Source organism: Cherax quadricarinatus, chromosome 5, assembly GCF_038502225.1.
Source record: "Cherax quadricarinatus isolate ZL_2023a chromosome 5, ASM3850222v1, whole genome shotgun sequence".
Lineage (NCBI taxonomy): Eukaryota > Metazoa > Arthropoda > Malacostraca > Decapoda > Parastacidae > Cherax > Cherax quadricarinatus.
Window position 1 is genome coordinate 17,221,798 of NC_091296.1, and position 15,270 is coordinate 17,237,067.

Genomic DNA, 15,270 nt, shown 5'->3' on the forward strand with positions numbered 1-15,270 from the left:
ACGGTGGACGATTAGTAGTAATTTGAGGTAATCAGTCTCTCCGCTTGCAGTCGATATGTTCAAGTCCATCAATCTTGAGAAAAGTACTTTTTTGAACACTGATTCCAGGCTGAGGGACTGATTGCCTTAAACTCCTCCTCTTCCACCGTTCTTTCTCTGTATTGGACTGAAGAAGCCACTGGCTGGAGAAACGTTTCCTCAAAGATTCCCAAATGTTGCACAAGAGTCTTCTTCAACCTGTGGGTTTTCTGAACCATTTACATCACAACAGCAGCTAACCACCGAACTTACAAAGAAATTTTAGACGTAACTTTTAACAGGAACTGCCAAGTGAGGTAGAAAAACAACTGGTGCAGCTCAAACCTTTGTTGTAGACAACGTTTCACCCCAACAGTGGCCGAAATAATAAAGGTTTCCTTGATAAATTAGACACATGTGAAACTCTTGGGTATCTTTATTGAAGAAACGTTTCGCCACACAGTGGTTTTATCAGTCCATACATCGGAGATCTTGAAGAACAGGAGGAGAATGAGGTAATCAGTCCCTCAGCCTTGAGTCGATGTGGTCAGTCCATCAATCTTGAATAGAATACGGCATAAGTGCGGAGAAGAGTTGCACATGTGTCTAATTTATTAACATGTCGGTTCTCTGAACCATTGATCTACAATCCTGTCAGACACTGCAACTTCTTGGGATCTTAATACTTGGGAATTCTTCGCTTGCCTAACCCTTGGGCACGACCTACTTCCACACTGAACAAATGTGACACCACCTACGTCTGCTGCACCTCTCCTGCCTACGGTATATAAGCTCCTCCGCACATATGCCGTATTCTATTTAAGATTGATGGACTGACCATATCGACTCAAGGCTGAGGGACTGATTACCTCATTCTCCTCCTATTCAAGATTCTCCTTTGTATGGACTGATGAAGCCACTGTGTGGCGAAACGTTTCCTCAATAAAGATACCCAAGAGTTGCACATGTGTCTCATGTATCAACATATCGGTTCTCTGAACCATTGATCTACAAAAGGTTTCCTCTGCGCCAAGAGTATTTCTCCCAAACTTTAGGTTAAGAAATGAGTCTCCTAACTGCAGGTAAGTCAAAACACAGTAACTACAAAACTCTTTCCTTAAGACTGGAATACCGAGCTGGTACTCATTATTACATCACTAAAGAACCTCTTAATCAGAGTTATTTTTAAGATTGGTTAACAAACTTTCAAACATAAGCTGCTAACTTATTAACATTTAGCTGTTAGTTGGACACGAGTTAACATCTACACTGTATAAACATACACGAAGATGCAAATAGTAAATGCAAGTAGAAGGAATAAAGATACTGAAGAAAAGACAAAAGTGCATATATTTAGACAATTCTTATTGGATCCGTTCGAGTCCTGTGACCCCGCATTGTAATCCTTATAGAGAATAAACTTGATTAATTGATTGGTCACTCCAAATGATCATCTGGCATCACCAAGGTTCCAGGACCACAACGTATCCAATAAAAATGTTGTACATGAATGGCACAGACTAGACTACATGTGCAACACATGTGCAACATCTGTGTATCTTTTTTGTAGATGTTTCGCCATCCAGTGGCTTTATCAATACAAATTCAAGGACATAATGAGAAAAGAGCATAATTATACACAAAACACGAGGTAATCAACCTCTCAGCCTTAGAGTTGGTGAAGAGCACCGTTGTCTTCAAGACTTCGGTGCTCTTCAACTCCAAGGCTAAGTTACGACTGATTACCTCGCCATGTGTGTATAGTTCTGCAGTCTTCCCATCATGTCCTTGAATTTGTACTGACAAAGCAAGTGGATGGCAAAAAAATCTATAAATAAAGATACCCAGATGTTGCAAGTATGTCTGATTCTTCAATAAAAAATCATATTTAACCACAAATAGTAAACATTCCAGGAATATGAAGGTCACTTTACAGGCCACATTTCGCTTCGAATCGAGAGAAACGTTGTCCCAATAAAAATTTGTTCTGCAACCTGTTTCTCTTCAACATTGCCAGCAGTATGCCAGTCAGATCTACGCAGTTCACTACTAACCCCAGTACACACTGCCAAGTGTTCTAATCTTCTGAACACGTATTAACTTGGTTGTCTCCTCACCTGACCTTGACCAGACTTCTATCAATCTTTCTCAATCGCAACATGACAATGGTCCACGACAGACCGAAACATCGTCCAGTTTTCACTTTCATTGTATGTGAGGATAAGTTGTGACGTTTTGTTCTTCAAATTATGCAGCTTTTTCATTAAATTACTGTTCACTGCAGAGTTCATGGGTCTTCCGAGGACTGATCATCGGTGCATGGAGAAGTTGGCTGAACACGGTCCCACACCACAACCTGACACGTGCATGAATGTTGCGACAAGCACTGTGTTTTAAAAAGACATGTGAAGTAAATATTAGCGCATATTTGTAAGAAAATGTTTCGGTCCTGAGACCCTGATCACTTCTAATCCAGGTTTACCAAGGTTTGCATCAAGTTCTGGCTGTGTTGCGTCAGAAACTGAAGATGATGTTTGTGTCAGTGGTGTGTGTGTGTGTGGCGTGTGGTGCGTGTGCGTGTGCGTGTGCGTGTGTGAGACAGAGAGAGAGAGAGAAATCAGACACACACTGATGATCATCCAGGACTGAAGGAAACATCGTCAATAGTTTCCTCTCCAAACTGTGAAAAGCTGGAAGTGGAACATAGTTCTATATACATCATTAAAAACTTTTCTGTCACAGTTTATAATAAAACACAGATTGGTGAAGTGTACCAAACTGACAGAACAAGCATAAAGTTTAAGAGTTTAAAATAATTAACTTTCAACTTTAGAGTTTTCAAAAGACAAGATGGTGTAGTTCTCCTTGACTGTCTTTCAGTGTAGTCAACTTCCCTTGCAAAAGCTTAATATCATTCAACCAGCTATACTGAAGAGTGTATCTAACCCGTCAGTATAAACATTATATAGGCATGGGGATACCTGGAGGGTGTTCGGGGGGTCAATGCCCCGCTGTGGATCAGCCCCTAATCAACCAGGCTGTTACTGCTGGCCGCACGCAAACCGACGTACAAATTACATCCTGGTTGGTCGGAAACTGACAGTATAATGATAATAAAGGTATATAAAAACAAGTCTTAATGAATAAACAGAAGAACGAACAGGGACTCAAACCGTGGTCCATGCGAGTAGCAGGCCCAACGCTGTACCATTCAGCCAGGAGGGTTCTAAAAGGATGATTTTACAACCAGCACTTCTGTGTCATAATTGTGTCACAGCTGGTGGCGGAAGATACAGACTTGTCACGGAAGTGCTGCTTATAATAATCATCCTTTTACAACCCTCATAGATGAATGATACACAGGTGGGTCTGCTACTCACATCAATCACGGTTCGAGTCGCCATCCATTCTTCTCTTTATTCATTACACAGGCATAGGCAAGAGTATTTTTACTTGACATATCCAAATATTGTGAAGACAGATATACAAGCTCTGTATAGAGCTTTATTAAAACATAATAAAACTCTAAATAGAGCGTCCCATTACAATCTTGTCTTACAACTTGTGTCTTTGTCTTTCTTCTAATCTGCAATTCTCCATTTCATCCATATCCAAACAGGCATAAAATAATAAGACGGAAAGATCAAAAGAAAAAAGACAGATAAAGACAGACAAAAAGTCAGACAAAGGGAAAGAAGAAATCTGTAATTTTATTCCCTCGTGTTGTCGTGAAGGAAAACATTTTGGCCAGGGCTGGTGGTGGGTGAAGGGAGTTGTGTTGATAATTGAAGGTCAGCGTGGTCCACACCACGTGTATCCTTGTAGCTCATTTGCTGCAGTTACTGCAGAATTTGCCTGCTTGTTTTACTCTGATTTTTGGAATCACTTTTAAATGTGTGTGTGTGTGTGTGTGTGTGTGTGTGTGTGTGTGTGTGTGTGTGTGTGTGTGTACATACCTATATGTGGCTGCAGGGGTCCATTCGCAGCTCCAGGCCCCGCCTCGTCGCTGGTCGTTACTACAGTGCTAATCACGGCATTATGCCGCCCCTTCCCCACACGTACCAAAACACAAGCACATACCATGAAATATATATATCTGCACACTTGCTGAGGTTTTAATACTTGGTGCTGCGTCCTTTACGTTTAATCACGTCTCTGAGCCGTGTAGGAAGACATTCGCACAAATTCTTGAGGGTTTGGGGAGGTATATTATTCCATGCCTCATGTAGAGCAGCCTCCAGCCGTGGGGTGGAACTCATCCTTGCCCAGTAAACTTCGTAAACTTCGTTTCCCTATTGACCAGAGGTTTAGGTCTGGGGAATTTCCTGGCCAGCCATTAAAGAACCTCACTTCACAGTCCTTAATTAAGCCACTGAACTACAGACTTGGCAGTATGACACGGTGCACTGTCCTGCATAAAAATCGTAGCCACACATTTGTCAAATGCCTCAGGTAAATTGTCACACAACTCCAGGTAATTATACTGGATCATATACTGGTTTATGGAAAGCACAATGAGTTCGCCAACACTCTGAGCACTGAAACACCCTTAAACCATGAGCGAGTCTGGGTGTTTGATCTCACAGGTGTAGAGTGGGTCTAGCAGGTCACTACCTCTGGGCCGGTACACATGTCCCCCACGGTTACAGGTGACGGTGAAAGTTGCTTCATCACTCCAAGGTACTTCAGACCACTGTTGAGGATTCCATTGAAGACATTTCTTTGCATAATCCAGCCTACGTTTCTTCTGTGGCTTGGAGAGGGTCGGTTTCTTAACCTGGCGGTGACTACTACAGTTCTGACACACGTCTGTTAACAGTTCTTACAGACACCTCTGAGAGAAGATGTGGGTTATTTTCTTTCAATTCTCTAATAGTTATCTTAGGTGTACTCTCTAACTGTTTCTCTAACACAGTTAAGGTACGAACATATGTCTTCTTCGAGGGGCCAGGCCGAGGTTTGGCAGAAGGTAACTCGACACCACCACCAGCCTAAAAAACGCTGCACCCAGTTCCTCACTGAACGCTCACACACACCAACATTCTCCACTATTTCTCTCGTCTGGTGCCCAGCTTTGTGAAGCCCTATGATTTGAGCTATAGTTTCAGGTGTTAAAGACTTCCTTTTACCCATAATCAAACATGTATAGCCCCAAAACCAAAGGGAACACAGGGCAAAAGATGGGGCAGATGAGAGACAAAAGTGTAACACTTCCTTTCACCAGGGCAGCCACGTGAGCACTGAGGAGTCACTGTGGAGTGTGGTGGCAGGCCGTGACGTCATGCTAACGGCTGCTACCCGGCATAATGCACTGACGAAAAAAGACCCCCCTGTATGGTAGGCCTTTGATTTTCGTCACGGCATTATGCCAGGGCGCGCATTCGGCATAATGCCGTGACTAGCACTATAGGTTCACTCTCCCAGCTCCAAAAACCTTATCGTACCTCCTCTTAAAGCTATGTATGGGTCCTGCCTCCACTACTTTAGTGTGTGTGTGTGTGTGTGTGTGTGTGTGTGTGTGTGTGTGTGTGTGTGTGTGTGTGTGTGTGTGTGTGTGTGTAAATGCCGGCTCTTGCAACACTTGATGAATTAACGTAATAATTAACATAACTCACATATTAACAGCACTATTATTACCCTCATCAAGTGAAACAACGAATCAAAATCAGTGCGCTGATACCAGAAATCACATATTACTAAAATAATCACAGTTTCCAATAACTAGCTAATTAACGTAAAAGTGCAACATAATTTACCTTTTCAAATATATTTTATGATACTCAAAGATAGAGAGATCCAGTATTAAAAAAATCTAAATAATTTCTGAAAATAAGGTATAAGCGTGTGTGTGTACTCACCTAATTGTGGATGCAGGGGTCGAGACTCAGCTCCTGGCCCCGCCTCTTCACCGATTGCTACTAGGTCCTCTCTCTCCCTGCTCCATGAGCTTTATCATACCTCATCTTAAAGCTATGTATGGTTCCTGCCTCCACTACCTCATTTGATAGGCTATTCCACTTCCTAACTACTCTATAACTGAAGAAATACTTCCTAACATCCCTTTAACTCATCTGGGTCTTCGACTTCCAATTGTAAACCCTTGTTTCTGTGTCCCCTCTCTGGAACATCTTGTCTGTCCACTTTGTCTATTCCACGCAGTATTTTGTATGTCGTTATCATGTTTTAAGTGTGTGTGTGTGTGTGTATATATATATATATATATATATATATATATATATATATATATATATATATATATATATATATATATATATATATATTATACCTAATCAGACGCGACCAGCAGCCAGTGAGTAGGTCTACCGCGTTGGTCTGGAGTTTTGAGACTGATCGCGGGTTCTAACCCCACCCGTGGTATGGTTTTTTCTCGTGTCCCTTCTGAGTCATCTGTCGATGCACTGATGATTCATGATAAACGAATAACGTTTCTTCAGATCCTACGTTCATTCATTACAAATAAGGTGTACTCGACCATTCTTCATAATCCCGATCGCTCTGTTGAATTGTTACATTCATTCATATACGAATTTCCAACACACTGACAGGTGGCTGAGAAGGAACAAACACTGGACAAGTCACTGGCTGCTGGTTGAATCAGGGGTTCTCTATAAAACTTGTGATCAGTTCTTGCTAATTGACCAGTTTTACCTATTCGGCACGACATATATATATTTTTTTTTTATATTTTTTTATTATCACACCGGCCGATTCCCACCAAGGCAGGGTGGCCCGAAAAAGAAAAACTTTCACCATCATTCACTCCATCACTGTCTTGCCAGAAGGGTGCTTTACACTACAGTTTTTAAACTGCAACATTAACACCCCTCCTTCAGAGTGCAGGCACTGTACTTCCCATCTCCAGAACTCAAGTCCGGCCTGCCGGTTTCCCTGAATCCCTTCATAAATGTTACTTTGCTCACACTCCAACAGCACGTCAAGTATTAAAAACCATTTGTCTCCATTCACTCCTATCAAACACGCTCACGCATGCCTGCTGGAAGTCCAAGCCCCTCGCACACAAAACCTCCTTTACCCCCTCCCTCCAACCCTTCTTAGGCCGACCCCTACCCCGCCTTCCTTCCACTACAGACTGATACACTCTTGAAGTCATTCTGTTTCGCTCCATTCTCTCTACATGTCCGAACCACCTCAACAACCCTTCCTCAGCCCTCTGGACAACAGTTTTGGTAATCCCGCACCTCCTCCTAACTTCCAAACTACGAATTCTCTGCATTATATTCACACCACACATTGCCCTCAGACATGACATCTCCACTGCCTCCAGCCTTCTCCTCGCTGCAACATTCATCACCCACGCTTCACACCCATATAAGAGCGTTGGTAAAACTATACTCTCATACATTCCCCTCTTTGCCTCCAAGGACAAAGTTCTTTGTCTCCACAGACTCCTAAGTGCACCACTCACTCTTTTTCCCTCATCAATTCTATGATTCACCTCATCTTTCATAGACCCATCCGCTGACACGTCCACTCCCAAATATCTGAATACGTTCACCTCCTCCATACTCTCTCCCTCCAATCTGATATTCAATCTTTCATCACCTAATCTTTTTGTTATCCTCATAACCTTACTCTTTCCTGTATTCACCTTTAATTTTCTTCTTTTGCACACCCTACCAAATTCATCCACCAATCTCTGCAACTTCTCTTCAGAATCTCCCAAGAGCACAGTGTCATCAGCAAAGAGCAGCTGTGACAACTCCCACTTTGTGTGTGATTCTTTATCTTTTAACTCCACGCCTCTTGCCAAGACCCTCGCATTTACTTCTCTTACAACCCCATCTATAAATATATTAAACAACCACGGTGACATCACACATCCTTGTCTAAGGCCTACTTTTACTGGGAAAAAATTTCCCTCTTTCCTACATACTCTAACTTGAGCCTCACTATCCTCGTAAAAACTCTTCACTGCTTTCAGTAACCTACCTCCTACACCATACACTTGCAACATCTGCCACATTGCCCCCCTATCCACCCTGTCATACGCCTTTTCCAAATCCATAAATGCCACAAAGACCTCTTTAGCCTTATCTAAATACTGTTCACTTATATGTTTCACTGTAAACACCTGGTCCACACACCCCCTACCTTTCCTAAAGCCTCCTTGTTCATCTGCTATCCTATTCTCCGTCTTACTCTTAATTCTTTCAATTATAACTCTACCATACACTTTACCAGGTACACTCAACAGACTTATCCCCCTATAATTTTTGCACTCTCTTTTATCCCCTTTGCCTTTATACAAAGGAACTATATATATACAAAAGGAACTATATATATATATATATATATATATATATATATATATATATATATATATATATATATATATATATATATATATTATGTGTGTGTGTGTGTGTGTGTGTGTCGTACTGAATAGCTAAAACTTGCTATTTTGGCTTAAATAGCAACGCTCTTCTTGCCGGATGAGGCAAGCGAAAATGCGAAAATTTGTGTATGCAATAATTTTACAAAAATTATTCTGAACCTAACAAAAAAATATATTTCGTTGTGATTGTTTATTAATGAATTTTTGTAAACTTATCAAAAATATATTTAGTTGGATTAGGCTAAATTAAATTTCGCTTGTTATAATAAGATTAAGTTAGGTAAGTTTTTTTAAGGTTCTTTTGGCACAAAATTATTTATTTTTACTTTAACATAAATGAAAAAAATATATCTTTAAACGTATAAGAGAAAATTTTAGAAAGGACTTAATGTTAAATGAGTTCTTGCTAACCTACCAGTTTTACCTATTTGGCACCACACACACACACTATATATATATATATATATATATATAAATATATATATATATATATGCAATAAGATCACAGTAAACAGGTGATTTCAGAATATGCAAAACAACCACTCTGAAAAAATACATAGTTCCTTGATAATGTGAGTAGTCACGAAAGCGCTTGGAATTTCTCTATTTTTTCAGAGTGGTTGTTTTGCATATATATATATATATATATATATATATATATATATATATATATATATATATATATATATATATATAATATATATATATATATTAATAACTAAAGTGTAATGAACACTTGTCAATTTTCAATAACAACACATACGTAGATATACACTCAGGAGATTAGTTGATCTGTATATTTCGACCTCCCTCCTAGGGTCCTCTTCAGCTGAAGATCCCTCAACGGGGTGTCGAAATATAAAGATCAATTAATCTACCGAGTTTCTGTCTACATATTGGTTATTACTGAATATGTATACACACACACACACACAGACACACACACACACACACACACACACACACACACACACACACACACACACACACACACGAGAGTGTTTATATCAGTGTATACAAAACGATAATTTACTTCAATGACTATTGTAAGGGTTAAGTATCCATGGTGTTAGCATGGAGGTGATATGCAGCCTTAATACTCCAGGTTCAGTGGAAAAGTTTTAAACCAAACTATTTTACATGTGTTAGGGTGTCAAAGATACTACTTGGGAAGAGCATCATAAAAGTGACACATCCATCAAATGCATTCAGAAGCTTGGGATATAAAAATTTATACACATAAAAAATAAAATTTTGTGAAATATAAAAGTTCTATAAACATTAAACACCATTTCAAACTTTGCACATCATGAGACGTCTTCCTCTAGTCTAAGATTTGGGTGAAAAATCATAGCCTGAGAAGTTACGATGAATAGAAAAAGAAGAGAAAACTTGAGTTTTAGTTCAGAGTAAAAGGTCAAATTTTTCTTGATTGAAGGCGATGTTGAAAAAGAGCCAATGATGACAAACACTGCGAGGCTTCTAGGAGACGAGGGAGTGGGTGGACGTACATCATGTTCATCTTCCACGAGGCTTACCAGTGTACACTGTTCACCAGTGTGGTCTTAACCAGCGTGTCTTCCCCATCTTCCTATACAATAACCAGTGTGGTCTTAACCAGCATGTCTTCCCCATCTTCCCATACAATAACCAGTGTGGTCTTAACCAGCATGTCTTCCCCATCTTCCCATACAATAACCAGTGTGGTCTTAACCAATATGTCTTCCCCATCTTCCCATACAATAACCAGTGTGGTCTTAACCAGTATGTCTTCCCCATCTTCCCATACAATAACCAGTGTGGTCTTAACCAGTATGTCTTCCCCATCTTCCCATACAATAACCAGTGTGGTCTTAACCAGCGTGTCTTCCCCATCTTCCCATACAATAACCAGTGTGGTCTTAACCAGCATGTCTTCCCCATCTTCCCATACAATAACCAGTGTGGTCTTAACCAGCATGTCTTCCCCATCTTCCCATACAATAACCAGTGTGGTCTTAACCAGTATGTCTTCCCCATCTTCCCATACAATAACCAGTGTGGTCTTAACCAGCATGTCTTCCCCATCTTCCCATACAATAACCAGTGTGGTCTTAACCAGTATGTCTTCCCCATCTTCCCATACAATAACCAGTGTGGTCTTAACCAGTATGTCTTCCCCATCTTCCTATACAATAACAACTCTACCCACTCTGCCCCCCACAAATATTCCTATATGTCGATAATATACCTACAAAACTTCCCCTATACTCCTGAAAAATCCATGTCTCTTGAGAATATTACTGCAAAATTCTCCATATATAACTAAAATCTCTCCCTCGACAACAAAAAAAAACCCGTTTCTCCATAAGATAACTATAAAATTTCTCAACTACCCATAAAAAAATCCCTATCTCTTCATAAAACACCGACCTTTAGTTTAACAGCCCCCCACTCTCTCTCTCTCTCTCTCTCTCTCTCTCAGCAAAAAACAAAAAAACAAATAATATATCTCTATCAAAGAAACACAAAATTTCCCCATCTCTCCATAAAAGAATTACAAAATCCCCACCAAACCCTTTCCTAAAGAGCAAAATACAAAATTTAGAAATTCTTCGTCAAAAAAAAAAAAGAAAAAAAAATCTCTCTTCACAAAACAATTAAAATTCTTTCCAAAAAGCACTACAAAATTTAATTTCCAATCCGTCCATCAATAAATTAAAATAAAATTCCGTCCAAGTTTAAAAAATTATCTTAATCGTCACAGACAGGATTATATATATATATGTATTTATATATATATATATATATATATATATATATATATATATATATATATATATATATATATATATATATATATATATATATATATATATATATATATATGCTGATGATAATATTTACATTGAAACACAAAAGAAAATTATGCTTATATAAGGATAAGGAGCTGTTTGTCATATTTATGGGTTTAGAAAATGCGTGTAAGAGGATGGCTAAGAGAGCAACCCAGCGGGGACGTGTCAAGTCAACATGGTTGTTTAACATTTATACATGGTGTTGTAAAAGAAGTGAATGCTAAAGTAACAAGGATACTAGATGTGATATTAAAAGATAACGAATTATATATATATATATATATATATATATATATATATATATATATATATATATATATATATATATGTCGTGCCGAATATGTAAAACTGGTCAATTAGCAAGAACTCATTTAAAATTAAGTCCTTTCCAAAACTTTCTCTTATACGTTTAAAGATATATTTTTTTCATTAATGTTAATGTCAAAATTTTTAATTTTGCATCAAAAGAAACTCAGAAAACTTACCTAACCTCGTTATAACAAGAGCAATTTATTTTATTCTAACCCAACTAAATATATTTTAGATTTGGTTACAATAATTTTATACTAAACAAATACAATGAAATATATTTTTTTCGTTAGGTTCAGAATGATTTTGGCGAAATTATGGCATACACAAATTTTCGTTTGTCCTATATGGCAAGATGAGCGTTGCTATTTAAGCCAAGATGGCAAGTTCTGCCTATTCGGCACGACATATATATATATGTCGTGCCGAATATGTAAAACTGTTCAATTAGCAAGAACTCATTTAAAGTTAAATCCTTTCTAAAATTTTCTCTTTTACGTTCAAAGATATATTTTTTTCATTAATGTTAATGTAAAAAAATTTAATTTTGCACCAAAAGAATCTTAGAAAACTTACCTAACCTTATTATAACAAGAGTAATTTATTTTAGCCTAACCCAACTAATATATTTTAGATTTGTTTACAATAATTTAATACTAAACAAACACAGTGAAATACATTTTTTTCGTTAGGTTCAGAATGATTTTGGCGAAATTATTGCATACACAAATTTTCGCTTGTCCTATATGGCAAGATGAGCGTTGCTATTTAAGCCAAGATCGCAAGTTCTGCCTATTCGGCACGACATTATATATATATATATATATATATATATATATATATATATATATATATATATATATATATATATATATATATATATATATATATATATATATATTCATAGTTGCACTTTGCCGATGACAATTCTTGAGGGAGATTCTGAGTTAGGGTGAACCTAGATGATGAGTGTAAGAAAAAGTCTAGGCAATGAAAGATTTGTGTTCAGATTAAATTGAGGGGGTATGGAGGAAGCGAATGTATTTAGATATTTGGAAGTGGATATGTCGGCGGGTGGGATCTATAAAAGGCGACGCGAACCAAAGAATAGTTTAATGAGGGAGGTGGGAAAATGGATGGAGTGTCGAGGCATCTGTAGAAAGATGTTAATATATGGAAGACAAAAAGGGAAATGTTCGAGAGAATAGTGGTACCAATAGTTAACATGTTTGTGAGGCATGGGCTTTAAACGTTGCAGCAAGGAGGAGGCTGGAGTAGAGGTGATGTAAGCCTGAAAGCCATGTGTGGTGTGAACAGTATGTAGAGAATTCGTAGTGCAGAAATTAAAAAACTGTGAAGTTACCAAAGGCATATTTCAGAGGGCGGAGGTCCACGGCCAGGCCTCCCGGTGGATCAGGGCCTGATCAACCGGGCTGTTACTGCTGGCCGCACGCAGTCCAACGTACGAACCACAGCCCCGCTGATCCGGCACCAACTTTAAGTATCTATCCAGCTACTTCCTGAAGGCAGCCAGGGGCCTATTGGTAATTCCCCTTATGCATGGTGGGAGGCTGTTGAACAGTCTTGGGCCCCAGACACTTATAGTGTTTCTCTTAGCGTACCAATGGCGTCCCTACTTTTCATTAGGGGTATTTTGCACAGCCTGCCCAGTCTTTTACTTCCATAGGGAGTGATTTCTGTGTGCAGATTCGGAACCATTCCTTCTAGGATTTTCCAAGTGTAGATTATGATATATTTCTCTCGCTTGCGTTCCAACGAGTACAGATCAAGTGCTTCCAAGTGTTCTCAGTAGCTGAGATGTTTGATAGAACTTATACGTGTGCAGTAAGGTTCTCTGTACACTCTCCAGATCTGCAGTTTCACCTGCTTTGAACGGTGTTAATCTACAACAATATTCCAGCCTAGAGAGAACAAGTAATTTGAAAAGGATCATCACTGGCTTGGCATCTCTTGCTCTGAACCTTCTCATTATCCATTCTATCATTTTCTTTGTAGTTGTGATCGTGGCACTATACATAACTTCATCTCTAACAAATTCCCCATCTTTCTCATAATACTAACTCCATGAGGGGCTAAACAGAATTGCACTTAACTTCCGTCTTCCCCCAAAACCCCACTGAAACAAGGGGCACACAAACTATTTTACTCCCTCCCCATTACCCTCATTGAAGTAAGGGACCAAACTCCCCCCACTGCCTTTACTTCTCCCCCATAATACAAACGTGCACTGTGACCCACTTAAAACAACGCCCACTATATATGTGCCCCAAAATTTCAACGAAACGAGGATCTATACACCAAAGCTCCCTAGAAATAATCTTTCCCTCACTGATATGATTGAGGTGTATAAATGGAAAACAGGAATAAATAAAGGGGATGTAAATAGCGTGCTAAAAATATCTAGCCAGGACAAGACTCGTAGCAATGGTTTCAAGTTGGAAAAATAGAGTAGTGGATGAGTGGAACTCCCGAGTACCGTCAAAGACGCTAAAACGTTGTGTAGTTTTAAAAATAGGTTAAGTAAATACATAAGTGGGTGTGGGTGGGTGTGAGCTGGACCTGACTAGCTTGTGCTAGTAGGTCTGATGCCGTGCTCCTTCCTTAAGTGGATGTGACCTGGACCTGACTAGGCTGGGTCAGTGGCATAAGCCGGTAGGCGACTGCCTGTTGCAGTGTTCCTTCTTTCTTATGTTCTTATATTATGTTCATCTATCCCCTTCCTATATATATATAATCCACGTGCATGAGGGATCAAAAAACATATTACCCACAAGTCTGTGTACTACAGTTCCTCCCTTTTTCCCGAAATCTTACCCTTCCCTTATCTGTCCTCTCCCTAACCATTACACACGTTCCTGAGGGACTGCACCCCGTACTGTCTCTATAACCCCATCATAATAAGGGCCCATGTACTATAGCTCTGTCCCCCCAATCGTCCTCCCTTGCCCTCACCAGCCCCGTGCCCATAACCCCATGCATGAAGACCCACTCACAACATGGGTACCTTCCACAGCCCCACTCATCAACTTGGGCCTTATGGACACGGTGAGGGAGGTGGGGAGACTACGCAGGCACCACCTACACAGTCTCGTCCAGGCTCAAATAATCGACTTCACCACCAGCGGCGTCGGCGAGACCATTTATGCACTCGACCTACTCATGGAGCGCTGTAGGGTAAGCCTAGACTACAGTGTATTAGTGTAAACTTATGCAACTCACTGTGCTACAGAGTAATCCCAGACTACAACATGTTAGCGAGGTTATGCTACTCACAGTGGTGCAGGGTAAGCCTAAGCTACAATACATTAACGTGGGGTAAGTTAAAGTGACTCACAGCTACTACAGTAAGTTAATGCTGATGAAAAGAGATTACTGTGTAAGTCTTTATTTGCTGAAGGGAAGCTTAATCAGCTTATACAAAAACGTGTAAATTATTCATGTAGGCCTTCTGGTTAGGTGAATCGTGGGGCAAAGTCCCTGGGTCACGTGATTTGAGCTGTTGCACGGGTGATGTTATGTGGATGGAGGTGATGTACGGAGAATTTGAACGGGAGATTTTGTGTGAATGCAACTTTATTTTGCTCAGTATTGTTACGGGTCTAGATGAAGGGGAATACCACGCCCTTTCTCCTGATCCTATATCACTTTCATGTTGTATGAGCTGGGTTCTCTCAGGCCATAAGGTGAGCGTTCTCTTCCTTATGCATA

The 15,270-nt window shown here is 39.6% G+C and overlaps 1 protein-coding gene across 7 annotated transcripts in view; it reads left to right on the forward strand.

Moving 5' to 3' along the window:
- Positions 1 to 15,270, forward strand: part of LOC128684832 (F-box/LRR-repeat protein 20-like) — a 169,666-nt gene that overhangs the window by 72,686 nt on the left and 81,710 nt on the right. Inside the window, exon 3 of one of the 7 annotated variants that reach the window (XM_053771126.2) lies at positions 14,576 to 14,736. The exons of the other annotated variants lie outside the window; for them this stretch is intronic. Within the exon in view, the coding sequence (XP_053627101.1) occupies positions 14,576 to 14,736 (161 nt within the window). The remainder of the gene's footprint in view (positions 1 to 14,575; positions 14,737 to 15,270) is intronic. 7 annotated transcript variants of the gene reach the window in all.